General features: G+C 50.7%; 4 protein-coding genes and 1 long non-coding RNA gene across 14 annotated transcripts in view; 3 read left to right on the top strand and 2 right to left on the bottom strand.

Annotated features, from left to right (window-relative positions):
* Window positions 1-26,088, top strand: part of NDRG2 (NDRG family member 2) — an 80,130-nt gene that overhangs the window by 52,270 nt on the left and 1,772 nt on the right. The window contains exons 1-14 of one of the 6 annotated variants that reach the window (XM_019430618.2): window positions 17,504-17,528; window positions 20,357-20,423; window positions 21,119-21,199; window positions 21,534-21,575; window positions 21,985-22,090; window positions 22,305-22,425; window positions 22,600-22,662; window positions 23,615-23,675; window positions 23,891-23,977; window positions 24,173-24,229; window positions 24,404-24,507; window positions 25,186-25,230; window positions 25,514-25,565; window positions 25,817-25,864. In XM_019430618.2, the coding sequence (XP_019286163.1) occupies window positions 21,125-21,199; window positions 21,534-21,575; window positions 21,985-22,090; window positions 22,305-22,425; window positions 22,600-22,662; window positions 23,615-23,675; window positions 23,891-23,977; window positions 24,173-24,229; window positions 24,404-24,507; window positions 25,186-25,230; window positions 25,514-25,565; window positions 25,817-25,864 (861 nt within the window). In that variant the 5' untranslated portion in view covers window positions 17,504-17,528; window positions 20,357-20,423; window positions 21,119-21,124. Of the gene's footprint in view, window positions 1-17,503; window positions 17,529-18,637; window positions 18,747-19,300; window positions 19,401-20,356; window positions 20,424-21,118; window positions 21,200-21,533; window positions 21,576-21,984; window positions 22,091-22,304; window positions 22,426-22,599; window positions 22,663-23,614; window positions 23,676-23,890; window positions 23,978-24,172; window positions 24,230-24,403; window positions 24,508-25,185; window positions 25,231-25,513; window positions 25,566-25,816; window positions 25,865-26,088 lie in introns of those variants that run through there. The other 5 variants (XM_019430617.2, XM_019430615.2, XM_019430619.2 and 2 more) reach the window with 5 other exon arrangements.
* Window positions 271-1,444, bottom strand: LOC109255668 (ribonuclease 7-like). Its single transcript, XM_019430479.2, has 2 exons — window positions 1,344-1,444; window positions 271-888 (listed from the first exon to the last, which is right to left on the bottom strand). The coding sequence occupies exon 2, from the start codon at window positions 847-849 to the stop codon at window positions 388-390; it is 462 nt and encodes a 153-aa protein (XP_019286024.1). The 5' UTR covers window positions 850-888; window positions 1,344-1,444; the 3' UTR covers window positions 271-387.
* On the top strand, window positions 5,504-7,939 carry LOC109255721 (uncharacterized). Its single transcript, XR_002075332.2, has 2 exons — window positions 5,504-5,682; window positions 7,664-7,939. It is a non-coding gene; the product is annotated as an uncharacterized LOC109255721 (long non-coding RNA).
* Window positions 10,856-12,214, top strand: RNASE13 (ribonuclease A family member 13 (inactive)). The gene has a single exon (XM_019430625.2). The coding sequence runs from the start codon at window positions 10,912-10,914 to the stop codon at window positions 11,374-11,376; it is 465 nt and encodes a 154-aa protein (XP_019286170.1). The 5' UTR covers window positions 10,856-10,911; the 3' UTR covers window positions 11,377-12,214.
* Window positions 12,916-18,412, bottom strand: TPPP2 (tubulin polymerization promoting protein family member 2). Of its 5 annotated transcripts, none has more exons than XM_019430623.2 (5): window positions 18,316-18,412; window positions 16,057-16,239; window positions 14,590-14,831; window positions 14,203-14,356; window positions 13,237-13,538 (listed from the first exon to the last, which is right to left on the bottom strand). In XM_019430623.2, exons 3-5 carry the CDS (start codon window positions 14,760-14,762, stop codon window positions 13,302-13,304), a joined length of 564 nt encoding a protein of 187 aa, XP_019286168.2. In that variant the 5' UTR covers window positions 14,763-14,831; window positions 16,057-16,239; window positions 18,316-18,412; the 3' UTR covers window positions 13,237-13,301. The 5 variants fall into 5 exon arrangements, with proteins under 5 accessions (XP_019286169.2, XP_019286168.2, XP_053745220.1 ...); XM_053889245.1 differs by lacking the exon at window positions 18,316-18,412 and adding an exon at window positions 17,244-17,294; XM_019430624.2 differs by lacking the exons at window positions 13,237-13,538; window positions 16,057-16,239; window positions 18,316-18,412 and adding exons at window positions 12,916-13,201; window positions 15,033-15,167.

The raw sequence follows: 26,088 nt of genomic DNA, 5'->3' as shown, positions 1-26,088 counted from the left end.
GCTTAGCCCTCCAACCTGTCTACCTCAGCTCACCTTCAGCCTCTCAGAAGAGCTAGGAAGGGCCCTAAGAGATGAGAGGAAAAGAACCTTCTGGACATATGAAGAGTGGCACAGAGGGGTGCCTGGGTGGCTCGGTCAGTTGAGCATCTGACTTTGGCTCAAGTCATGATTTCAGGGTTTGTGAGTTTGAGCTCTGCATTGGGCTCGCCTCTGTCAATGCAGAGACCACTTTGGATCCTCTGTCCCCCTCTCTCTCGGCCCCTCCCCCTCAGTGTCTCTCTCTCTCAAAAATAAATAAACATTAAAAAAAAAAAAGACTTGCACAGAGGCCTGGAGAGGGAATTAAGGTACAGCCCAACAGGGAGGAAGGCTGCATACCTAAAGGACCTAGTCCAAGTGCACAGGGACCAGCTTGAATTTCCCAGAGCCTCCTGCCTGGGGAGCGTCACAGGCTACAATGTAAGAAGCGACCAGTTGCTTCTTTTTGTACTTGCAGTTTGGATACTTCCCCGAGGTGAGCTTACATGTGCTCAGAGACACAGGCCTTTGGCTCTGGTGGCAGTTTTTACGGCCATTCTTGCAGGCTATGGTGGGGGTCTGACAGGTGGTGGCCACACTGGAGAAGGATTCATGCAGGAAGGTGTTGAAGTCTTTGCAGCGTTTCGTGTATTTGTTGATGTTGTTCATTGCAGTGTCGCATCCCTGGGGTTTGGGCTGCACGTGCTGAGTTGCAAACCACTGAGCTGCGGTCATGTTGCTGGGCTTGGCACTGACTGGGACCTCAGCTAGCCACAGGCCCAGCAGCAGGAGCAGGAGCAGAGGGCTGAATCCTGCTCTGGCTGCTGCCATCTCTCTCAGGGGAACAGTCAGGATGGAGGGCTGGGTTTGCTGGGGACAGAGAACAAGAGGTGAGAAATTAGTCTTCCTGTATGTGCTCCTTCTATCACATCACCATTACCCTCCCCACTGCCTCCTTCTTCCCTCACCCAGGGGTCTCATCCCTTCCTCCCTGCTCTGGGTGCCCTTCTCACCCACTGTGACCCCATCCCCCTCACCTTGTATCCTGTCTTCCCTCATTCTGTCCTCCTACTCTTTGTTCTATCTCCTCTCCCTCAAGCCCCATCCTCTTTGTACCCTTATCCATTGGCTCTGTGTCTCATCTACTCCATGACACCCCCTGGCCCCCGTGTCCCCACTCTGTGCCTCCATCCTGGCATCACTCTCCTCTGTCCTGTGTGTGTGTCCTTATCCCTTCTTCCTTCCTCTATCTCATCCCTCACTCTCATCAGAGCCTGTCCCTTCTCTGTCCTCTCTCCTCACCGAGGTCCCTCCACAGGTCTCACCTCCTCACTGAGTTCTCGTGCTTCTGCAGCTGTAGCTTAGCCCCTGTTTAGGCTGCCCCTACCTGCCACTGGCCTCAGATCACTTGCCTTTTAACTCCTTAAGAGCTGGCCTGAGCTATGTTGCTTCTGTTTGAGGGCGGGCTGGGGAGCCATCCTGGATCAGGAAATGAATCAGGTTCATGCCTTTCCACCTACATGTCCCAAATAAGTGGATACCTATGGAGCTAATGTACCTGCCTAAACAGGTTTGGCAATGAGGAAGCTTCAAACCTCATGCTCAAAGAATAGATTTGGCCCCCAGCCACATGGTTTTAATGACTCTAATAAAGCACCTGACCCAGGTGTCAACCCCAAACGAATTTCAAGAGAGTTGCCATTTATCCCCCATATACACCTTTGGTTCATGATACTGGAAGAGCCAGTCCCTGCAGTGGTAAGGATGGCTTTTTCTCTGACCTGATGAGATGCAGAGAGAACAGCCTAGAATATTTGTATGATTTCTTGTCATCAGGACTTCCTGCTTATCTTTTGGAGGAGATGGAGGAGACAGGGAAGTGGATGATTCATCACAGTCACGATGCCCAGCACCACCCCAACTCAGCTATTCTGTGGTCGCTCACTCCTCTGGGCCCCTCAGTGCCAGGTGCTGAGCAGGGCCACCTGACTTTACCTGGAGAAGGCCCCCAACACCTTTCATCCCTCACTCTTTTCCTCCTTACTTTGTTAAAATTTGCAAAATTTAAACATCATCCAAATTTGAAAATGCCGTTGGGGGTGGCAGTTGCCTCATTCTGCCACAGGCCTTTATCTTGCAGGCCTTGTTCCTTGGGGTAGTTCTAGCTGTGTGGAAAGCCTGAGGTGGACGGGTCTGGGGGCTCTAGTGAGCTTGGCACAGGGCACTCAGGAGAACCGAGACGCTGAGGAATAGAATCATCACCATCTGTGGGTGGGAAGGCCTGGGAAACTGAGATGAACAAGAGTTTTGTTTTCAGGATTCACCTGTAAGTAGTAGTTGATCTCAGAATACTGAGTTCATGTTCATCCATGCAGTAAACACGTATGTATTGAGCGCTATGTGCTGAGGTGCATAGATCAGTGAATAAAAGAGACAAACATCCCTATCTGTGGTGGAGCTTACATTCCACTGGGAGAAAGATAGTAAAAAATAAACATATACTTTGCTTGAAGTGATAATTGCTAAGAAAAAAGGTAGAACAAGAGGGAAGTTGGTAGGCAGTGATTTTTTTTTCTTATTCAGCAAAGTGTATGCATTTCTTTTTAAATATTTAAATAATCTAAATCCAAGTTAGTTAACATATAGTTTAATAATGATTTCAAGAATAGAATTTAGTGATTCATCACCTAAATAAACACCCAGTGTTCATCCCAACAAGTGTCCTCCTTAATGCGCCTTACCCATTTAGCCCATCCCCACTCCCACAACCCTTCCAGCAACCCTCAGTTTGTTCTCTGTATTTAAGAGTCTCTTATAGTTTGTCTCCCTCTCTGTTTTTTTTTTTTTTAATTTTATTTTTGAGAGAGACAGAGATGGCGTGAGTGGGATAGGGGCAGAGAGAGATGGAGAGAGAGAGTCCCAAGCATGCTCCATGCCACCAGCACAGAGCCTGATGTGGGGCTTGAACCCTCAAACCGTAAGATGATGACCTGGGCCAAACCCAAGAGTCGGTCACCTAACCGCCTGAGCCACTCAGTCACCCTTCCCTCTCTGTTTTTATCTTATTTTTGCTTCCCTTCCCCTTTGTTCATCTGTTTTGTTTCTTAAATTCCACATATGAGTGAAATTAGATGTTTGTCATTCTCTGACTAAACTGACTTATTTCACTTAGCATAATACACTCTAGTTCCATCCACGTTATTGCAAATGGCAAGATTTCATTATTTTTGATCGCCAACTAATATTACATTGTATATATACCACATCTTCTTTATCCATTCATCTGTCGATGCACATTTGGGCTCTTTCCATACTTTGGCTATTGTTGATGGTGCTGCTATAAACATTGGGGTGCATGTGTCCCTTTGGCTCAGCATTTTTGTATCTTTGGATAAATATCTAGTAGTGAAATTTCTGGGTCGTAGAGTAGTTCTATTTTTAATTTTTTGAGGAACCTCCATACTGTTGTCTAGAGTAGATGCACCAGTTTGCATTCCCACCAGCAGCGCAAAAGAGATCCTCTTTCTCCACATCCTCGCCAACATCCGTTGTTGCCTGAGCTGTTAATGTTAGCCATTCTGACAGATGTAAGGTGGTATCTCATTGTGGTTTTGATTTGTATTTCCCTGATGATGAGTGATGTTGAGCATTTTTTCATGTGTCTGTTAGCCATCTGGACGTCTCCTTTGAAAAAAATGTCTATTCATGTCTTTTGGTTAGGCAGTGATTTTTAAACAGGGACATTAAGGTAGGCGATGCTGGGACAAAGACCTGAAGATGAGAAAGTGAATTTGTGCTTATGTGGGGAACAGTGGTCCAAACAGAACAGCACTGCAAAGGCCCTAAAGCAGACAGATGCCTGGGTGTTGGAACAGCAAGGAGGCCAGCGTGGCTGGAGCAGGTGAAGGATGATCAGAGCAGGTGAAAGATGCGTCAGAGAGGGACAAGTGGCCAGATCATGGAAAGCCTCAGAGACCAGTCAAAAAATTGTGACTTTTACTCTGCACACACTGGGGAGGCCCTGGGGTGGGGGTGTTCTAAGCAGAGGAAGTGAAAGGCCCTTGTTGTAGATTATAACTGTAGCGAAGCCATGTGAACGTTCTTGATTGTAAAGTTTGTGGTCTGGTCTAGAAGTCAGAATTTCAAGTCGAGAAGAGGAGGTTTTTGTTTTGAGGGCGGTGGAACATGATTTTAGTAGATGGAGTGACCTGCTGAGGGTCAGGATGATTTTTGGAAGAAAAGGTGGTGTTGGAGATGGGAAACACCACTAGATGGCGACAGAGAACCAGGAGCAAGTTCACACAGGTCTCTGGCTCCTGTGCTCTGCCCTCAGCGAGACCTTGGCTGTGGAACAGCATTCACTGCTTTGTTAAGGTGCCTGAATCTTTGCAGTTTGAACTTCTGGATAGAGAATTATGCCTCTGCTGCTGTAGAAATGCAAATGTTTGGAAATAAAATTCATGGCTTAAAGCAGACTGTGGACAGAATGTGGATCAGCACAAGCCTGTCCAGCCCTGGACTGGAGGCAGGCTGGGGGGGGGGGGGGTAGGTAGGGGGGGTGGGAAAGAGCTCATTTGAATTCCTAGCCAGGACTCCTCACTTCTCATTATTCTAGAGTGAGATGTTTCCAAACCACGACTTGCACTGCCCTGTGCTCTTGTGTTTTCCTGTCATTATAATTATCCTAGTTTGCTCTTCAAATCCATTATGCTGGGTTCTCCAGAAGGCCACCTTAGTGCTGCATGAAAGTAAAACACGGCCCTACTGTGTCTCAGGCCGAAAGGGAGAGACAGTAAAGGTTTAGGTTTGCACCCAAAAATTAAAGGGTTGAAACTACCATCTGTACAATTCAAGCTGAAACCCCTACTTTGCCTCAATTATTTGGAGAAGGCAGGTGATTTTGTTTATTTGCCCAAAGTATCCAGCTTCCAAGATCTGCTTCACTTTGCAGTCAATGGGATAATTTTGCCAGTTCTCCTACACCACATGTAAGGGGCAAGAGAAAAAGATGGAGGAAGGGGGACAAGATTAGGGAGAACAAAAAGGGTCAGGTATCAGGCCAAGGACTGATCAGAGAGTCTGGCAGAAGGGAAAAGAGAAAAATTAGAAAGGGGTGAGCAAGAAGACAAAATAGTGGGAGAAGATGGGAGGGAAGAAAGCCCCTCACACAAGCAACCTCACCCCAGGGATATGAGGTAGCTACCCTCTGCTTTCTCATTCTATCACCGCAGCCACTGCTCTTTGCCCAACCACTCCCAGGCTAATGCCATGCTGCTGCGTGTGTGTGTGTGTATGTGTGTGTGTGTTTGTGTGTGAGTGTGTGTGTGTGTGTGTTTGTGTGTGAGTGTGTGTGTGTGTGTGTTTAAAGTCACTGGGGCGGGTGCTGTGAAAATCCCAGCAGTGCCAGGTGGACCTCTGCCTGTCTTCCCCACAGGACAACAGCTGCCACTTCCTCTCGCCTGGCTGAGAGGGGGTGAGGGGAGCTGGCTGGGAGGAGGGCCGGGTCTGGATTGGTGCCCACCCTTCAGAGCCCGGCCTCTCCCCCTTCCGGAGTTCCACACAGCTTCTGGATACCGATGGAAAGCCCGTGAGAGTTTCCCTACAAGCAGGAGCAGATCCAAGTTCTGTTACCCTAATTTTATTGCTCCTATAGGATAAATAAAGGTAATGGGCTCATTTCTGTAGACAGGGAAAGTGAAACAAACAGCAAGTTAGGGTCAGATGTGGGACTTGCTTTGGGTCTTTGAATTCTCATGACCTTTCCTGGAACAGCTGTGGATCTGGAGGCGGCACGGTACTGACAGAGGTTGGGATCTTTATAGCTCCCAAACCAATGCTTTTAGACAAGCTGGGATGTAGGAGAGGGAGACCTGCTCCGGGGTTGAGAGGCCTCATTAGGTCACTCTATCTCGGGAGCCACTGGCAGTTCCCCCTTTATCTGCAGAATAAGATTCAAATTCTGCAGCCTGATATTCAAGGCCTGCCACAATTTGGCAAACCCATCTTTCGAACTTTGTCTCTGACTTCTCTTCCACCGAGAGCCTCAATTCTAGCCAAGCTGGTTTTGTCTATTTTCTTAAACATACCTTTCATAATCTTCTTTATCTCGGTTTAATTATTGACTGTTCCTTGAGATGCATCCCAAGGTCCCAGGATGACCCTCCTCTCACACAGAAAATTTGCTCTGATCTTCCCAATTCAGAGGGATCTTTCTCACCTCTAAATTCCTACAGTTAGGGGCACCTGGGTGGCTCAGTCAGTTGAGCTTCCAACTTGGGCTCAGGTCACAGGCTCACAGTTTCATGAGTTTGAGCCCCGCATCAGGCTCTGCGTTGACAGTACGGGGACTGCTTCGGGTCCTCTGTCTCCATCTCTCTCTGCCCCCCACTCCCCGCCCGCCCCACTCTCTCAAAAAATAAGTAAACATTTAAAAATAAATTCCTACAGTTACTGTCTTCGAGATGTGTACTTTTCTGCCTTAAATCATTGGTTATTTCTTCACATTTATCATTTTCCTCCAGTTTAGACTATCAGTCTCCAGAAGACAAGGACCATCTGTTATACTTCTTTTGTACTTCTCACAGGGTGTAGCTTAGTGCCTTGCATATAAGTGATCTTAACTGATTTGATCTCTGGGTTAGAAGGCATTCATTCGGCCCCTGGATGACCCCAGTCATGCGTGGGACCCCCAGCAACCTGCAGCATTGGTTGGCAGATGGAGGAACTGACAAGGCAGCTCCTGGACTTCAACCCTGGGGCTGAGGTGAAGTAATGACAAGAAGGTTGAGATGCATGAAGTGATCCCTTTGGGTTCAAGGACAACCCAGGAAGTGCCCATGACCTGGTCTGCTTGTTGGAGGAATTTGGGTGGACAGGGCAAACAGTGACATTACTGAGATTGTGGTGAGCTCACTTTGGGCAGAATCTTGGGGTTCCTCTCATCCCAGGGAATCACCGTTGCACCTGCCACTCTAGCCAGCTGTTCTAGAAATGCTTACCACTAAGGAGAGGAGGTAGGAGAGAATGTGTAGAAGACTACAGGCAGAGAGTCACCTTGACAGGAAAAATGACTCAAAGTTATTTCAATGGTGAACTCTCAGTGCCCCTTTTGCTGGCAGAAAAACCCAGCACCACTAAAAGCAAAATCTAACAAAAACATTTCCAAGGTCTGCCTATTTACTGACCCTTTTCAATATATGAGGTATAAGTAATTCTGCCATTGTTAGAAAATCGGATTCACTCATTGGACCAGGGTTTTCTTTTCTATTTTTTTAAGTTTATTTTTTGAAAGTAATCTTTACACCCAACGTGGGTCTTGAACTCATGACCCCAAGATCAAGAGTCACATGCTCTTCTGACTGAGCCAGCCAGGTGCCCCAGACAAGGGTTTCTCAACCTCAGCACTATTTACATTTTGATCTTGATAATTCTTTGTTGTGGGAGCTGTCTTGTGCAACCACGGATGTTTAGAGGCATCCCCTGGCCTCTTACCCACTAGATGCCAGTAGCCCCTTCCGGTTGTGATGATCAAACATGTCCCCAGAAATGACCAAATTGCCTTCCCCTCGTTGAGAACTACTAAATTGGACATATGACTTTGAGCAAACTACTCTTTCTCTCTCAAACTTAGTTTCTTCATCTCTAGGGGAATTCTCGTGGATGTAAAGCCCGGAGTACTGAGGCAATGAATTCCACAAATCTCAGGCTGAGGGAGCAGATGAAACCATGACAAGGATGTCAGTGTGGAAACAGCAGGGCTATGGATCAGCACCTCGAGGACAGGATTTTAAAGACCGGGCCTCTAGAACTACAGTCTGGAACCTGAAGGCCCATCATACATTCACCCCCTTTCCGAGGCCTTTGTAACATATGCTTATATGTGTGTCTTTCCTGCTGCATTATAAATGTAATCTGGGCTGGAGCTGTTTTATTTACCTTTGTATTGCCCCAACGTTTGTCATAGTGCTTTTCAGAGGGTATTTAACAACTAAAAACTAAGTTCAAAAAATCTTAAGGTAATCCACACAGGGCCTGACTAATAATAGAAAGCTTCATGAAGATGAAGCTTAAGTCAGGTGTCAGAGGGGGCTCTACACTGGCAGAGTGGGGATGGGGGAGGTCACTTGGATCATTTGGGGAATATAAGGGGCTTTGCCAATATGGAGTTGGGGGAAAAGTGAGTCGGTGTAGAACCTAGGAGATAATATCCAGTTATAATTGTTTATACACTGTGTAATGGTTGAAAGTCATGTTCATGATGACCATCTCACTTTATTCTTGTAGTCTTATGAGGCAAGAAAGGTATTAGTCTCATTTTATAGATGAGGAGGCAGAAATTCCGTAGGTTATCTATATCAGGTACCGAAGTCTCTCCTCTACAATGTGCTGTTCCATTTCTGTAACTGTGTGTGCAGAGGTGAGTCGTGATAGGTGGGTAATGAATGAAGAAGAAGACGACCAAGGGCCATGACAAGCCCTTTCCTCTTCTCAGGGAAGCTGCAGCCTTGAGCAAATAGGGAAGAGGAGGCACGCTTTGAGGTGGGGACCACAGCAGCAGACTTCCTCACAACAAAGATATGAGTCAGCCAGTCTCAGGAGCCACCCTGCATGGCTCCCACTTGGTGCTGGCTTGTAGACCCAGACTGAAGGATACAGGCGAGGCACCTGCCTGTGTAGGCTTTTCCTTCACTCGCTTGGCTGTGCACACTTCCCTGGTGAGGTCTTCCAAGCAGAGGCTTCTTAAACAGGAACTCTGGGTTGAGTCTTCACATGAGCTAGCTCAGTGGAGGTGATGGGGGCAAGAGTGGGAGGAGGAGAGGAACAGTATCAGGGGTAAAGGAGGTGGCATGCACAAGGACAAGGAGGTGGAGGGTGACACAAAGGGGGAAACAGATGGGGATGGGTATGCAGTAGGAGACATGGCAGGAGTCAGGTCATGGAGAGCCTTCTGTCTGTCCTATGAGATGCAGAGCCTTACTGGAGATGGAGAGCATGTGGTATCCAGGAAAGGGGGGAGCCTGAGGAGGGGCAGAGATAGGGATGGAAGGGACAGGTTCTTAGTGTTAGATAAGACTGTCAGGACTGTGGGATTGATGGACTCATGCTCATATTAAGTACTCACCATGTGCCAGGCACTGAGCTACAAGCTCTTGATATACATCTTAATGAATTCTAATACTGCCGTGAGGTATATAAAGTATTACCCCTATTAATAGATGAAAAATTGAAGCTGATAGTGTTTTAGCAAACTTAGATTGGGGATACACAGCCTGTAAGCAGCAAAGCAAGGATTCAGCCAGGATTTCTGGTCTGTTTTACTCAAAAGCCTTACTCTTACCCACCTTGCAACCACAGGTGGGGTCAGGGAGAATGAGGGGTCTAGGATCACCTGTGACAGAGGAAACAGAGACAGACAATACAGGAGGAGAAGCAAGTTGTGGGGAGGATGGGTTCAGTTTTGGACTTCAATTCATGCTTCCAGGAAGAGCAAGGCTAGGGGGAACATGAACAAACAATGCCAGTACCCCGACACCTCCAGTACTCTGCACCACCCCCAAATTACTCATTGGCCTTGGAACACTCAGGGGTCTGTGTTCTGACTCCTCCATCCCATTCTTCCTACTAGGAGGCCCACAACCCAGACAACATCCTACAGGGAGGCAAGGCTGAGAGGCATGTGGAAGTCAAGGACAGTGGCTGGCAGGCTTTAGAGGGCTCTTTAGTTCTGATGAAGGGGCAGGTATTGACGAAAAGAAGAGTCCGGCCCTTTCCCAGCATGACAAACTACATTGAGAGTCTGATTCTCTGGACTCAGATGGCCCATACTTCCTCAAGTCCAACTCAACCTGTGTAACCCAACTTGACAAGCCTGAGGCTTCAGGGTCAGTGTGCTTCAGTTTCCAGGAGTGCTCTGACTCTGACAGGGCCTGAAGTTACAGGTGAGGGAGCTGGTGTGACAGTGTGATTGTGACTGGTGGGAAGGTGATGATGGGGACTGTGGGGAGTCCACAACGAGGTCTCTGATTCTCAACCCAGCACTCTAGAGGGAGGCCCTTGAGTGCATGTGTGGCCTCCTGGGCCACGGTGAGTGGGATGAGTGGCAGACCCTCTGTTCTCTGAGGGTTAGGAACAAGCAGCACCTTGTTCCTCAGAAACACAACAGTGTTTTCCTCCTTACCTTTCCGCAGAGAGGGATCTATGGACCAGAGAAAACATCAAAGAAAGCCCAAGAACGTAGGGCCTTTTGGCAGGGAGCTGGAACTAAGTGTTCCGATGACAGCAGAAAGGAGGGGACCAGACAGCAATGTCCCTATCCTCCCACCCACCCAACCCCCTCAGTCCAGGGGCTCTTCAAACTCAGGGGACGTGCCCTCCTCCCAGACTGGTCTTTATCTAGAAATTTCTGGCCTCTTCTCACCTTTGGGCTGTCTTTGGCTCCAGGCAAGAATTCCTGCTCCTGTCCCACTGGTCTTCCAGCTCCTGCCCTTTCTCCAGAGCAGTCAGAGAATTGTGCTTCAGCCTGTTCCTTCTGTCCCCTTTGCATTTTTTTTTACCGGAAAGGTTGACCAGAGCCAGGGATGATTGGGAAGAGTCACTCACCCAAGGACCAGTTGGACCTCTTCTTCTGTAAGTGTTACAGCTCATGGACTGGCTGAGGCTGAGACCCCGAGGTGGACCAAGGGAGTGGGGGGAATGGCTAATATAAGGTGGACAACCAGCAAGTGTCTCCTCTCTCTGGGGCATGAGGACTTGGGCTAGGTGATATCTGAGATACAGTACAGCTCTTAGGGTATAGGGGAAAGCTGCGGGGACACTGGAGACTGTGGGAAAGGGCAGACAGCCACTCTAGGCCCACCTCTGCCTCCAACCACCTTAACTCTACCAGCAGGAGAAATGGCAGTAGCTGTGGCCTGGCTTGTGTTTCTCCAGCTTGCTTTCGGGACAGCTCTGGTTGTGGACATCGAGATGCAGATTGCCATCAAGGACTTCCACATGTTACACGTCGATTATCCCAGGGTGCACTACCCAAAGGGCTTCCAGGGCTACTGTAATGGTCTCATGGCCTATGTACGGGGCAGAAAGCAGAAGAGCTGGTATTGCCCGCAAATCCATTATATGGTGCATGCCCCCTGGAGAGAAGTCCAGAAGTTCTGCAAGTACAGTGAGAGTTTCTGTGAGAATTACAACGAATACTGTACATTCACAGAGGACTCCTTCCCCATCACGATCTGTTCTCTGGCCCCTAATCAGCCGCCCACCAGCTGCCACTACAACAGCACCCTAACCAACCAAAGGCTCTACCTGCTCTGTTCCGGAAAGCGTGATGCGGAACCGATAGATATCATTGGTGTCTACTAGGAAAGGGAGGCTTTCGATTTGAACCACCCCCTACTGCCACCATACACCAGCCTGTTCCCATTCCCAAACCTCTGATTTCTGATACAAGGCTTCCTCCCTGACTTCAAAGGCAGGCAGGGCCCCCTCCCAAGAGACCAGGGAAGTAGGACCAATGTCCAGAGCTTCAGTCATCATGCAAATTCATACTGCCTTGTAGACCCTTTCCAACTTGTTTACCTCCTCTTTTCCCCCGTCATCTTCCTTCTCCCACAGACAGCCTTACCCACCCAAGAAGCTGACTGTGTCCAGTTGGCAGTGACGGTCCTTCCACTGGGCCAGATCCTGAATCCTGGATGGAGGCCCAGAGCCTCAGCTCACACCATGACAACAGGCACCCAGCTCCATGTCTCAACTCCCCATCCCCACTACCCTTCTCTCCTCAGCTGTCTCCATCTCCCTTATGATTCTCTCCACTCACTCACCTACATGGTAGGTACCTCTAGCTAGAGGTCCTCCTCAAGACCCTTAGAGTCTTTCTAGCCTCACTTCTCCAGAATGGCCCTCAGTCCCCAGTCTGTTCCTCTCTACGAAATCATTGCTCTTCTCTCCATGTAACCTGTTCTTTCTTCTCTCCTTCTACCACAGAGCCCAGGGTAGTTTCTCCCCTACACTCCCCTCCTTTAGTCTCCCTGTATTCCTCTCTCTGACTTCTTTTCCTTCCATTATTCTCACTGTGGCTCACTGGAGTTTCAAATGATCTTCTCTGACCTGTTACCCCCAAGATGACTGCATCCCTTTCCTTCCCAAAGCTCTTCCTGACAACCCGCCCCCCCCTCCAGTTACAGGATCTGCCACTGACAAGACAGGTGTGAGGTGAGCCTCGCTGTGGTCACAGAAGGTTTTAAAACCACACCTTGAGTTATAGAAGATATAACCACTGGATGAAACTGGGTGAAGGGTATGTGGGACCCCTCTGTACTATTTTTGCAAACTTCCTGTGAATCTATAATCATTCCAAAATAAAAATATAAAAATATATCTGAAGCCATTCTGATTTCATTCCTTTTTCTTCGGCACACAAGCACTCCTGCTCTGGGAGTCCTGGAGGCACTCACCTCTGGCCATCTTCCTGGGCTACCCTTAGCAGTCAGTGGGATTTTCTGTTCCATGTCTCCAACACCACCTGGGCTGCAACAGGGGAGGGAGGTGGAGGGACAGGGAGGGGTCTAACAAGTGGTGTCTGGGTCATATTAGGTCCAATCAAGAATTGCTACTTCCCTTTGGGAGATAAGAAGGGTGGATACCAGAAATGTATGAGTGCAAGGAGCAAATGCTTTTGTCTCCACATCTGGTTTATCTCTTATCCCCAAATATATTCCTCAGCTCTGTTCTTAGACGCAGTTGTAGAGGGGAATGCTAACCTAGGGCTGGGAGGCATGAGGTTAACTAGAGAAAGGGTGCAGAACTCAAAACCCTGACTCGTGGGGTCTTCTCTTCTCTCTCTCTGCACCAGTGGGTCTATCTATCCCTCTCCCTGAAGGAAAAACAGAGCTCATTGGCTGATGCACACACAGGTGTTTATTATTCCCTATGCTCCTCCGTGGTGTGTAAGATGCTGGGTCGAGGACTAACTGACCCTAGTTGTTGAGGCTACTTCTCATTTGCTGCTCTTCTTATCATAGGTGCCAGCACCCTTATAGCCACTCACATAGCCTGACTTGTCGGTCATCTCTTCCCGTCCTGCGATGCCTTTGCCTTTGCCACTCTCGTCAAAGCGCTCCTTGTGGGTGCCGGTGTACTTGCTGGTGTCTGTCAGCCGGCTCACTCCACCCACTGTTGTTGCCTTCTGCAAGCCAGAGGATGATGGGTCTGATCCTTCTCTCTTCCCCTTTGCTGTCACATCCCTTCTCTAAAGATGGACTTTGGTTCTGCTAGGACCCAGTGCTCTATTCTACTGTTGGCATGGGGCTGCTTTCTTTAGGGCCCAGATGCAGCCATGGGTAGGAACGTGGCAAGAGCCATCCACTCACGAGGGTGGAGGAGTCTGGTGTCTGGGAATGAATGGGGTGTGTATGGAGTTTTCTGCTTCCAGAGGAGCTATTTTGACCAGACTGCAGCCAGAGGACTTCAACCCCAGACCCAATACGCAAGGTCCCTCCAAGTGGGTGGGCCCTATTTGAAACCTAGAATAGAAGGGGCTTTAAATAGAGAGGGGACAGGGGGCACCTGGGTGGCTCAGTCCATTAAGCGTCCTATTTTGGCTCAGGTCATGATCTCACAGTTTGTGAGTTAGAGCCCTGCATTGGACTCTGTGCTGAGAGCTCAGAGCCTGGAGCCTGCTTTGGATTCTGTATGTCCCTCTCTCTGTGCCCCTCCCCTATCATAGTCTCTCTCTCTCTCTCTCTCTCTCTCTCTCTCTCTCTCTCTCTTCAAAATCAAATAAACATAAACAGAGAGGGGACAAATAGAGAACAGACGGTGGGTGGGAGGCAGGAGGGCAGATATTACATCTTATACAAGAGTGGGAGGAGGAGTGGGGATCAGATACCAAGTCCTTTGCACTCAGTGTTCCCCCAGAGCCCTCTGGACACTTGGAAACAAGGCTTAACTTTATTATTAAAATAGATGTGGACCCTTCTCTCAGCCACAGTCTCTTCATCCCTGAAATTACTAGATGATCTCTAAAGTCTGTTCCAATCCCAACAGTGCCCCAGAGACTTTCTGCCTTGTCTCCCTACAGTATTACTAACGACAGAGGTTAGGGACATTGGAAGGGGGAAGGGAGATAGGAGCAGCAGGGATTTAGAGAAGTAGAGTCAAGGGTTAGGGATGAAGAATGTCACTCACAGTAACACCAGTGGTAGCTGGATCCTTGCCTTCCATGAGTTTATAAATGTCTTCCAGAGCTTCATCTGGCTTCTTGTCTTTGAATCGTTTCTGGCCCAGCTCCTTCATTGCTTCCTGGAACTGCTGAAATGTGATGGTTCGGACATTCTTGGCTCTGGTCAGTCAGACAAAAATCCAGGAACTCTGGAACATGAATTCATAACCTTCCAAGGCCCAACCCTTCCCTGACTGAGATTTGGTCTCTTGACACTGAGGGTCCTGGGACAGGGAACAGCACAGGACCAGGTACCCAGCAGGTGCTCAGTAGACCCATTATTGTGTCCTCCCACATGAACCTTTCTAGGTCCCACTGCCTTGTGTGCCTGGCCCCCATCTCTGGCCCCTTACTTGACTTTGCTGAATACGATGTCCACATCAGTGGAGGTGACTATCTTGCCATCCATGATGCCACAGTCTTTGCATAGCTTGGAGAAGTTCTTATTGTTCATTTCAGTGCCACTGCTTGATGATTCTCCAAAGACAGCAAACCGCTGGAACGTTTTCTCTGCTTCTGATGCCATGATCAACTGGAGGTGGGGGAGGGCCGCAGGGAGGAAGACTTGGGGGTGAGGGAGGAGGAGAAGGGACGACTGAGGAGTAATGAGGATGGGTGTTAGTCAACAAAATAAGAATCAGCAACAGGAACAAAGTCCCTCCTCCCTGTTCTTCTCTTTCCTTTCCCCCCATCGCTCCCATCCCCCCCTACTGTTCCCAGCACCAGGGATACTAGTATGGATCCTACATACTGAATAATCACCACTACCACCTATGTCTTCACCACTTTTGTGCACCTGAGAGTAGCCGGATGGTGTCTGCCCCTTCTCAGCCTTTGTTTATAAGTGTGTGCAGATATGTGGGAGCCAGCTGGTTGGGGAGACTATGTGGCAATGGGGAAACGGGAGGAGAGGGAAGCTTCTATGACCTCAGCAGTGTTTATGTGACATCAGCTTGAAGCTACAGCCTGTCTTGGGAGAGGGGTCCTTCATTTCCCCACTTTGCATTGAGCAAGTTGCCACCCTTCTGATCTTTCCAGCTGATCAAACTTCCCTCATCATTCCCCCCAGCCTGACACAGTCCTCTGGGTCCTGGTCAGATTGGTTTATGGTCTGTCGCACAGTGCTGAGAGGAGCCCAGGGAAGGGGTTAATGGAAACAGGTTGGCATCAGTCCAGCAGTGCCCTCCTTTCTAGTCTCAAGTCCAAGTTAGTGACCAACATGGAGAATCCCAGTGGCTTTGACACACCAACCTCAGTAGGAACTTTAATGTTTTTTTTAATGTTTATTTTTTGAGAGGTGGGGAGGGGCAGAGAGAGAGGGAGACACAGAATCTGAAGCAGGCTCCAGAGTCTGAGCTGTCAGCACAGAGCCCGACACGGGACGTGAACTCACAAACTGTGAGATCATGACCTGAACTGAAGTCAGACTCTTAACTGACTGAGCCACCCAGGCGCCCCCACAAAACTATTTTTTATACATTAATCCTGCTCAAGAATGCTCTAAGGATCTTCAGTGACAAGACAAAAAAAAAAACACAAAACTGTCAAGGACTTTCACACTTGGCCCATGCTTTTATCAAACATCACCTACCTCTCATCAATACTATTCTTCATCTGGGGCCATAATGACTTTAGAGGCTAGCTACCTCATGGTTGAAAGAGAATAGCCTTGGAGTGGGATGAATCTGGGTGGGGATTTGAGTCCTAGATTTGTCATTTACAGCACTGGTTGGTTGGCCTTGGGCAAATCACTGAAGCTTCTGTTTCAGAAATGTCTGAGCTGCGGTTCCTCACCTGTACTGTGTAACAATAAAACTTACCTTATAGTATTGTGGGATGATATATGGGAAGTACCTTGCACCTACTAGCTACTATTCAATTCTTCCGAGTAACTTGTGTATTTCTTCTCCCAAGCTTTCCCTCTTGCTCTTTTCTTCCTGGACAGAACGTTCCTTTCTCCCACTCAAATACCCTGTGGTTGTACTCCTCATGGGTGGTACACTCTAGGAAACAACAACAAAAACCCTTTTCCTCTGAATTATAGCAAAATAATGGTTCTTAGTCTGTGGGCTGCAGTCTCCTGGGGAGAGGATTTCTGATTTATTGCAAGGGACCCTGGGATTTATATGTACAGAAAATATTGTCAAGTGAATAAATAGCACACTTTGCACACGTAGATATCACTACATACATAGGTATTAGGAATATCAGAATTCTGTACAAACGGCGGAGCCTGACTGGCTTGGTCTGTGCAGCACGCATGTGACTCTTGATGTTGGGGTTGTAAGTTCTTTGTAGTTTGAGCCCCACATTCAGTGTAGAGGGTACTTAAAAATAAAATCTTAAAAAAACAACCTTATTTAAAAGTATTGTTGAGGGGCGCCTGGGTGGCTCAGTCGGTTGAGCGTCCGACTTCGGCTCAGGTCACGATCTCGTGGTCCGTGAGTTTGAGCCCCGCGTCAGGCTCTGGGCTGATGACTCAGAGCCTGGAGCCTGCTTCTGATTCTGTGTCTCCCTCTCTCTCTGCCCCTCCCCCATTCATGCTCTATCTCTCTCTGTCACAAAAATAAATAAATGTTAAAAAAAAATTTATTTAAAAAAATAAAAGTATTGTTGAATTCATGGTTTGTCTCCGTCAAGGGATACTAAAACCATCAAGCGGTAATGGAAATCTCTCATCTCCCAATTGAGAAGAATGGGAAACACTTGGCACAGGATTTTTTGTCTAAACAATTAATCTTCTATAGACATCATTTTTCTTAACTTTCTGTCTTTATTCCTTCTCCCACCTACTTCATCATATGCTTCTAGAACGGATATGACCACCCTTCACACTTCTCTGAATTGCATCTATACAGTGGCTGGCACACAGCAGGCTCGCAAAACTGTTGCTTAACTGAAGGTACAGTTTGAAGCTGCTTCTGGCCCAAGAGAAGGGAGTTAGAGATTACTCTGGTTGGGCGACTTATGGCTGGGCTGGGACCTACCCTGACAAAGGGAACCCTACCTTAGGGCAGAACCAGCCTCATTTCTGCCTGCAGGAGCTGAGACCCCTAGGCCCCGGAAGCAAACAGATCCCAGTGGAAATTTCCCACCTCCTGCCCGCCCCACGCCCCTGCGTAGGCCCCTTATCAGGTTCCCCCTGAGTCATCCTGACCCAGAGACGAATTTAGATGCTGGAACCTCCAGGTCCTTCCCTCCCCCACTCCAAGACAGACTACTTTGTACACATCAGAGAACACTGCAGGCGGAAGCTCTAGGCATTCTTTCTTCCCCAGCTCCTGGGGGGCTGGTAAGACCTCTCTCCTGCCCTACACAGCTCTGTCTATGATCCTAAGGCCAGCAAGCTTTTCCTTGTCCAGGAGAGTGTTAAACTGGCGTTCAGAGGGGAGAGGGGACTAGGCAAGCTGCCAGGGTGCCCAGCCTCTGGGCCAGTTTCTGAGGGAAACAGTTATGAAGAGGGTGGGGGGAGGGAAATGAGGAAAACTTCGATGTTCCAAATTGGGAGAAGGTTCCGGGGTCCTTTAGATACGAGGTTGTTGAGACCCGGGGTTTGATCCTGACCAGTTCTCCTACTCTGGGTCACCTCCTCCCTCTTGGCCCCTCCTTCTTTCCAATAGACCCTGCCAAGTGGGGATGAAAGGGGCATTGATGTTCCTTGGATGGGAGGGGGTTGTGGGTGGTGAGGGGGTGGGGGGGGGGTGGTTCCCAGGCAGGAGGGGGGAGGGCAATTTGGGGGTCTTGGGGGGGGAGCAGCTTGTGCTGGTGTTGCGGTTGGCAGCTCCAGTTCCATTGGCCATTGTTCCCAACTGGCCTGCCGCCCAGCCCCCGAAATGGTAACTCAGGAACCAGGCTGAAGGAAGATGGGGTGAGAACCCTGGTGGGGTGGGGGTGGGGGCGCTGTAAGGGTGCAGGTGGGGAGGAATTCAATCTGGTTTCCTTTTGTCTAAGACAACTTAGGAACCCCTCGGCCACCCAACTATCCCATTCCAGGTGGCCTTCCTCTAGGGGCACAGGGAGGGTGCATCTAGGGTGGGGCTCGGATGGGGCTAGTGAGCAGTCTAAGACCGCAAACCCACCCCAGGCCCCGAAAGCGACACGCAGCAGTCTCTGAGAAAACACCGCCTGGGCACTGAGATACAGCCGGGCCGAGCCTGTCTCACCCTCCTCCTCTGGGCCGGACTAGGAGGGGTTACCGCCGAAGCCACAGGGTCTCTTGGGTTCCAGCCCGGGACACAGCGTCCTCCCCAAGCCCCTACTCCACCCCCGCAGAGTTAACTCCGCCCCCACGCCTGTTTACCCTAGAGTCAGAGCCCCTGGGGGTCCCTGGCCCCTCCTCCGTCCCCCCTTGGGGCCTTGACCCGGGAGTCCCCGTTGGCCATCCTCGCCCCCCTCCTGCGATCTCCCTCTATTTATAGCGGCCCCCCGCATTCCCCGCCCCCCCTCCCTGCCTTGTTTTCCAACTTCTCAGCAGCCGAGAGCTGGCGTCGGGACGCAGCACAGAGAGGAGGTACCAGGACCCTGGGCACCCCGAAGTTGAAACTCCTGCGCCCTCGACGACCCCCACCCCCACCCGTCGGTGCTAGCACACCTGCCCCTCCCAGCGGGCGAGACCCTCGCCTCCTCCGCGGCGATCCCCGCCCACCTCCTCCTTCCTTAACCTAGCTCTGTTTACGGGCAAGCGGAGTCGAAATCGTGGGGTGTCAGCACCCTGGGTTCGTCTCCCCCCTACCCGTCCTCATACTGGGTCTGGGGGCGAAGGAAGGAACCACAGTGCGATAGGCAGATCCAGGTCACGGGTGGGGGCGGTGTGGAGGGCAGGAGTGAGGATCCCCTGCAGGACTAAGGGATCCCCGCACACCCCACAACCGCTCGGTTGCGGGGGGATGTCGTGGGGAGCGCGAGCAGAACGCGGAAGCACCCAGCAGTTTGCTTCCCTTAGGGTACCCCTCGGGTCCCCAGCCCAGCCCCTCCCTGAGCGGCAGACAGCCTGGGGCGGGATAAAGGGGGGGCGTGTTTACTGGGGGTCTGGGGCGGATCTGCAGGGAGCTGTCGGCCCGTGGGCGGGCTGGGGCGGGCCGGGGGCGGGTCTGTGGGGAGCCCGAGCCGGGCGGGCCGGAGAGTCAAAGGCAAGTGAAGGTGGAAGCGGCCGCGGCGGCAGCAGGTAGGGGGAGGGGCGGGCGAGGGGCCGCAGGGCCTGGATGGCGCCAGTCGGGGCGGTGGGCGGTTTGATCCCTATCCCTCGGAGCCAACCGCTCGGGGGAAGGGGCCCGCAAGGAGGGGGCGCTGCGCTGCGGCGCACAAAGGCGGAGGCTCCGCGAGCGGCAGGGCGTGTTTGGGGCGTGCGCGAGGTTGTGTCCAGGGTCCCGGGCGCTCCGCGCCGGCCGCGCTAGGGTGTCGATCCCCACGCGGACGAGCAGCGTAGGTGCGGACGGGTGCAGGTCCGGGTCAGTCCCATCCTTCCTACCCATCCCTTCCCAGCTGGCGCTCGGCCCTTGCGGGTCGTCGGGGCGGGAGGGGCGGGGGGGGGGTGCTGGGAGGAGACTGTGGGGCCGCCCTCCCTTCCCTTCTCCGCTCGGGGCACCCACACCGAGACTGGGTGGAGGAGAGACTCGAAGGCACGAGGCTTTTTGAATTTCATTTTTAAACGTTTAAATGCGAAACAGTCATGCTCAGCTATCCTCATCTCACTTGAGAGCTGTCAAAAACCTTGAGGATCCCCTAGTTCCCCCTTGTAGTTTGCAAATAGGGAATTGAAGCCAAGAGAAGTAACTGAGTGGGCCAAGGTCACACCCTCAGCGACAGAGCCGGGACTAGAATCCAGAGGTTCCGACACAAGCCACGCTCTTTCCTCCACATCAGCACTTCCTTCTCTCCTCCCCCAGCCTGGGCTGATACCTGCTCTCCGTGTTGCCCCGCAGGCCCCTCCAGCCTGTATTGATTCTAGCTGAAGCCTAGAGAAGACATGTTCATTGGACTCAGGGGTACAGATTAGGGAGGGTTAGTGACCTGGGGAGGGTGGGTGACCCAGGTAGTCTAGATCTTGGCTGAGGCTTTCTGTCCCTAAAAGACCCAGCGTCTGTCTCCCGTGTCATTCACCTCATTGCCTTGTTTTCTCAGACCCCTGAGCCAGGAGGGGAGAGAACCCTGACCCCTGACCCCACTGCATCCAGCCAATAGGAGCCCAGTAAGTGACCCCACCCCCAGGCTGCACAGGTGTTCTGCTCCTCACCAGCCCCACTAATGTTGAATGTATGCTAATTTATTCACAATGGGGAGGGAGGGAGAGTCTTGGAAGGAAGGGAAACATTGGGTCAGTTGGATACAGGTGTCCCTTGTTCTTCTTTTCTTTCTTTCCCTCTCACCCTCTTGGTCTGGTACTTGGGTCATTTTTAACCCCTTTCCCTTTGAGCTGCTGACCTTGAGGTTTAGTTGAAGGTCACAGTTAATTATGAACTCTCACTACTCTGTTCCTTAGTATCATTGGCGTACCCAGTCACTGAGCCATGAGGTTCATCCCTATCTAACTCTGGGAGTGTGGGGTGGCCCCTAAATATAGCACGGGAAACCGGAGCTACACTCCTGCCCCACCCTGGTATTTCTATGCATGACAGGAGAGGGGGGTCTGGAGGTGTGGGTGTTGAGGGGTAGCCAGAGGGATGGCCAGTCTGAAGAGAAGTGGTATCCTGAGTCCTCTGCCATTAGCCTGCCTTTCCAGCGGCCTGGACATGGAGCTGGGGGCGAGAAAGGCTTGATGTGTGCTCCCTCTCCTAGGGCCCTCTGCACCCTACACTGTCCTGGGCTGAGAGAGGGAGCCAGGTGTATGAGATGTGCAGGGGTGGAGGCAACCTCCCCAGTTTTGGTGTTTCTTCATCCTACCAGGCCACCATGGCAGAGCTGCAGGAGGTGCAGATCACAGAGGAGAAGCCGCTGTTGCCAGGGCAGACGCCCGAGGTGGCCAAGGTCAATAGAGACCCTCCGACTCCCAGACCCGAAGTCCAGGCCTGCGGGCATCCCCCTCGCCTCCTGCCTTCCCAAATCCATGATCTCTTTCTAACCCACACCCCTGTTTTCTCCACCTGTACCCATGTCTCTCCCCCATACACCACAATGGGAGTCAGGCCTTTGTCCTGTCACTGCACTAACCTTCATCCTCTCCATGTCTCTTTTTGTCATCTCTTTCTGTCTTTCGTCTCGGTTGGTCTCTTTGCCTTTCTTTATCTGTGCCTGTCTCTCCATCTATGACTCTGCATGGCTGTGTGTGTCTGCGTGTGTCTGTCTGTGTGTGTCTCTCCAGGAGGCTGAGTTAGCTGCCGGAATCCTCCTGGACCAGGGACAGGTAACAGCTTGGGAGTAGTCCCAGGGTGGGAGGAGGGGTTCTCCTGTCTCCCAGTAGGGAGAGGACTGCTATCTGGCTCTTTCTCCCCTCTCTGCTCCCTTTCCTTCCATTCCAGTCCTTTCCCTTTCCCATCTCTCCCTTTCCTTCCTTTTTCCTCCTCCTCAGAGTTCCTTGGTGCTCTCCCAACTTTTAGGATTCTTTTCCACCCTCTGAATCATCTTCCACTGTTTTATTTACCTGAACCAAAGTCTTGCTGATCCTATTTCTAAATCTTTGTTCCTGTCTCCTCGCTTTGCCCCTCCCATACCTCAACTCCCCGACTTTTGACTTTGACTTTTGTGGGCGTCCTTCTCTTGCCTCTTTTTCCTCTCAGCCTGACTCCTCCTGATGGTGACCTGTTTTTCTGCAGACTCACTCTGTGGAGACACCTTATGGCTCTGTCACTTTTACTGTCTATGGCACCCCCAAACCCAAACGCCCAGCGATACTCACCTACCATGATGTGGGACTCAATTGTAAGGACCTCACCTTCCCCTCCCACTCCTTTCTGGGAAGAGGCTGGTGGGAAGGGTAAAACCCTAAGGGATGGGGAAGGGTCAGCACCCATGTGGCATGTCAAGGGGAGGTTCTGTCCTCTGACTATGGCATAAAAGAAAGAGGGCGGGTTCTGACTTCGGGTTGCTTTTCCCTGGCTGATTCTACCATCTGGGTGATGGGGATTCTCTTTAGATAAATCTTGCTTCCAGCCACTGTTTCAATTCGGAGATATGCAGGAAATCATTCAGAACTTTGTGCGAGTTCATGTGGATGCCCCTGGAATGGAAGAGGGGGCTCCTGTGTTCCCTTTGGGGTGAGAATTAGCTACCTCCCTCCTCACTGGGCTGTGAGGCACAGGGGGTGTGGGGAAGAGTGGACTCGGGAGGAGGAAACAGTGGAGATTCCGGGAAAGGATACATAGGACACCCTGAGGTGCGGGGCAGCGGGGACAGGTTGGTATTTTCCTTAACATTCTTCTTTTCCCCAGATATCAGTACCCATCTCTGGACCAGCTGGCGGATATGATCCCTTGCATCCTGCAGTACTTAAAGTGAGAAGCCTGGGTACCCCTCCAAACCGTAGTTCTCTGTCTGGCATAATGGGGCCCTTAGAACTCCTGTGTCCACCAGGGTTCCTAGACGGGTTGTGGTCTCTATCCTAGATATATCCTTCCTCCTCCATGCCTCCACCTGACTGTTGAGAGGAAGGGGTAGGTTTGGAAATGGACTTGAATCAGCTGAGTAGCCCTAATGGATAGAGGCAGGAAAGGGAGGGATTATGTGTGGCCCTGCCTTAGGCTGAGGAGGGGCTTCTCTGATTCAGAAGGTCGGAGGAAGTGGAGGGGTGACATAATCTCAAGGAGCCAGATGGACTTGTCTTTCCCTCCTACTTCCCCTCCTCCACACACACACACCTGTGATCTGGAGCCCTCACACCCTGAGTATGAGGGAGAGAGGGAGAAGGAAGGGAAAGACAGGTGAGCCTCTGTGGTATGTATGCTGAGTGCGGAGGACTCCCAGCTTGGCTTTTCCTGGGCACCCGGGCCATGGGCAGCTCCGGTTTGCCTTGTTGGCTCTGTTTCCCCCATTGTCCCTGTTGTTCACTGAAGTTGTTTTTTTTTTTTTTTTAACATCTTGCTTCAAGTTCCCTTCTTCCCGGTTTCTCACGAGGAACCAGGAACTAAAACAGAACAAGTTGAACTAGCTCTTGAGAATTGAGAATGGACACAGAGCTATGTAGGAAAACAAGCGTCTGGTTGTTTGGGGGATGGGTGTTTCTTTTCAAGACCCTGGCTTCCCAAGAGAGCTGAAGATAGACTTCAGGGACCTACACTGATTACCAGTGTCAACTGTTAGCTCCCTGGCGCCTTCCCTTTTAGCACCCCTCAAGGGAAGATGGTGTTCTGTCCTTTGTGCATGTGGCCTTGGGAGAGAGGGTGAGGAGTTTGAAAAGCCAAAGTTTTGGACACCAGGGCCCATTAGACATGCATTTCTCTTTCACAGTTTTTCCACAATAATTGGAGTTGGTGTTGGAGCTGGGGCCTACATCCTGTCACGATATGCTGTAAGAAATAAAAACAAAAACAAAAACACAAAAGCAACCCAGACAAGGTTTAAGGCCCATGGCAGACTGATTAGGAGAGTGTGGTTTAATAGTGTGTGTTTGTGGGGAGGGGGTGGGGGGCAGGCCCCATGGGACCCTAAGACTTGCTGGAGCTCAGTGGGAAGGGATAAGGCCCTGCCCAGCCTCTGATTCCCTATCCGCCTGCTACTCCTCAGCTTACTCACCCGGATACAGTCGAAGGTCTTGTCCTCATCAACATTGATCCCAATGCCAAGGGCTGGATGGATTGGGCAGCCCACAAGGTTTGGAGGAGCCTGTGTGTTGATGTCTGGGGGGGCGGGGCTTGTGTAGGTCCAGTTAGGCTCTACTAGCATAACTGCTTGGCCTGTGAATGTCAAGAAAGGGGAGTGGAGAAGGGAAGATGTGTGTGTCACTTTGTAGCCTGGGTTTCTTCTCGTGGTATCCTGAGCTTGCTCACCTGCCCTTTTTCCTCATAGCTAACAGGCCTCACCTCTTCCATTCCGGAGATGATCCTTGGACATCTCTTCAGCCAAGTAAGTGGTTGTGGAAGCTGGAGGAAGTAGAGGGGACCTTAGGGTCTTGAATGCTTGGGGTGACTCCCTTAACTGGGATGGGATCTGGGGAGGGAGGAAAGCTTGGCTCTTCTCATCCAGTAACTGTTGACTTCTTTTCTCAATCCTGATTTTTTTTCCTCTTCATTCCTTCAGGAGGAGTTGTCTGGAAATTCTGAGTTGATACAAAAGTACAGAAATATCATTACACATGCACCCAATCTGGAGAACATTGAACTGTACTGGAATAGCTACAACAAGTGAGTGGGTGGTGTGTGTGCACACACGTGAAGCAAATGTAGAAGCAGCAGCTGGGGGTCGTGGGGAGGTGCAGAGAAGGAGAGCGAAGTCTGGGATGTACACAGTGCGAGGAGGGCAGGATTTGGTGTGCAGCTGGGGCAGCTGCGGGCCAGACCCCGTGGAATGAATTATATGGAGCCGTCCCCCTTTCTCCTGTTTACCTCCCTTGGATTTTTGGATTCCCAGAAGTGAGATAGATGGTCTCTTGTCCATGTGCCCTTCCTCCCCCTTCACTGACCTCTGGCCAGAGACCTGGGGCACAAATGACCATAGGGATTGTGTTTGAGGCCTGCCTGCCACCTTGCCCTTTGGTTCCCACTTTTTTTTTTTTAACTTTATTTATTTTGAGAGAGAGAGAAAGAGAGCGAGAGCAAGAGAGAATCCCAAGCAGGCTCTGCGCTGTCAGTGCAGAGCCTAACGTGGGGCTTGAACTCATCAACTGTGACCTGGGCCAAAGTCAAGAGTCAGATGCTTAACCAACTGAGCAACCCAGATGCCCTTGTTTCTCACTTTTAATTATTAATATTTGACTGTAATTTCTGGGAGGAAGAGAGCTTCCTCAGGGAGGAGATGGCTTCCATCCGGATAGACAGCATTGTCTGCCTAACATTCCTGCTCCTCTTTGAACCCCTCTCTAGCCGCCGAGACCTGAACCTTGAGCGTGGAGGTGCTGTCACCCTCAAGTAAGACGTTAAGAGATAAAGCTTTGCCTCTCTCTCTGGATCTTCCCTAGGTGCTTATATTCTTTAGAAGGAGAGTCTTTTAACAGGGAGTTTTCTCATTACCTCCCACCCTGTCCTATGAAGCAAATCTCACTGTCTAGGTCCATCCCCCTTTGAATTGTCTTGGTAGGGTCAGAAGACCGTCTCCTCTTTGGAGTCAAACATTGTCTAACTGCTCTTCTGGGAAAAGGCAGGTGACAGAGCACCAGGGCCTTACCCTCTTCTCCCGACACTATGCCTCTAGGTGCCCTGTGATGCTGGTGGTAGGAGACCAAGCACCCCATGAAGATGCAGTGGTCAGTAGGGAATTTTGGGGTGGGTGAGGGAGGGTTGGAGATCCAGGGTGGTTGTTAGAGGGGTATCTTGCCAAGAGGCCAGCTCTGGAACAGGGAGAGTGACTGTGGGGCATAAGAGGTTGATTCCTGGTAAGAAGGAAATGGGTACGAGGCTAATGGGAAAGAAACTGGGATCTGGGTCCTTGGGTCCCTTCGAAGGGAGGGGCCACAGGGAGTATGACCTCATTCATTCAGCCTCCTGCTTACTCCAGGTGGAATGTAACTCAAAGCTGGACCCCACCCAGACCTCTTTTCTCAAGGTCAGTAACCCTACTCCATACCCTGCCTGACTCCTGGCCCCCTGTGCAGAGCCATAGATCCTCTCTAGATTCAGCTTCTAGGCCTTCCAGGTCCTGCATGGGAGCAAGTGGGGCAGATAAAGAAAGCAAACCCTGAGGGCCTGGAGTGGGGAGGCTAAGGAAAAGAGAACCTTTTCTATCTCTTGGCATGGCTCCGTTTATTTATGTCTTCTGGATGGTTGTCT

This window comes from Panthera pardus, unplaced genomic scaffold, assembly GCF_024362965.1.
Source record: "Panthera pardus isolate Hobbes unplaced genomic scaffold, ASM2436296v1 HiC_scaffold_24, whole genome shotgun sequence".
In the NCBI taxonomy this organism is placed as follows: Eukaryota; Metazoa; Chordata; class Mammalia; order Carnivora; family Felidae; genus Panthera; species Panthera pardus.
This window is presented reverse-complemented; position numbering and strand designations above follow the sequence as displayed.

Bases quoted from the DNA above. Each gene is read 5' to 3' on its own strand.
- TPPP2 (XM_019430623.2), bottom strand. From the start codon at position 14,762: ATGGCATCAGAAGCAGAGAAAACGTTCCAGCGGTTTGCTGTCTTTGGA. The intron at 14,357-14,589 runs GTAAGGGGCCAG...CTGACTGACCAG, and splicing joins ATCGTATTCAGCAAAGTCAA to AGCCAAGAATGTCCGAACCA. The intron at 13,539-14,202 runs GTGAGTGACATT...CTTCTATTCTAG, and splicing joins CAGCTACCACTGGTGTTACT to GTTTCAAATAGGGCCCACCC.
- LOC109255668 (XM_019430479.2), bottom strand. From the start codon at position 849: ATGGCAGCAGCCAGAGCAGGATTCAGCCCTCTGCTCCTGCTCCTGCTG.
- RNASE13 (XM_019430625.2), top strand. From the start codon at position 10,912: ATGGCAGTAGCTGTGGCCTGGCTTGTGTTTCTCCAGCTTGCTTTCGGG.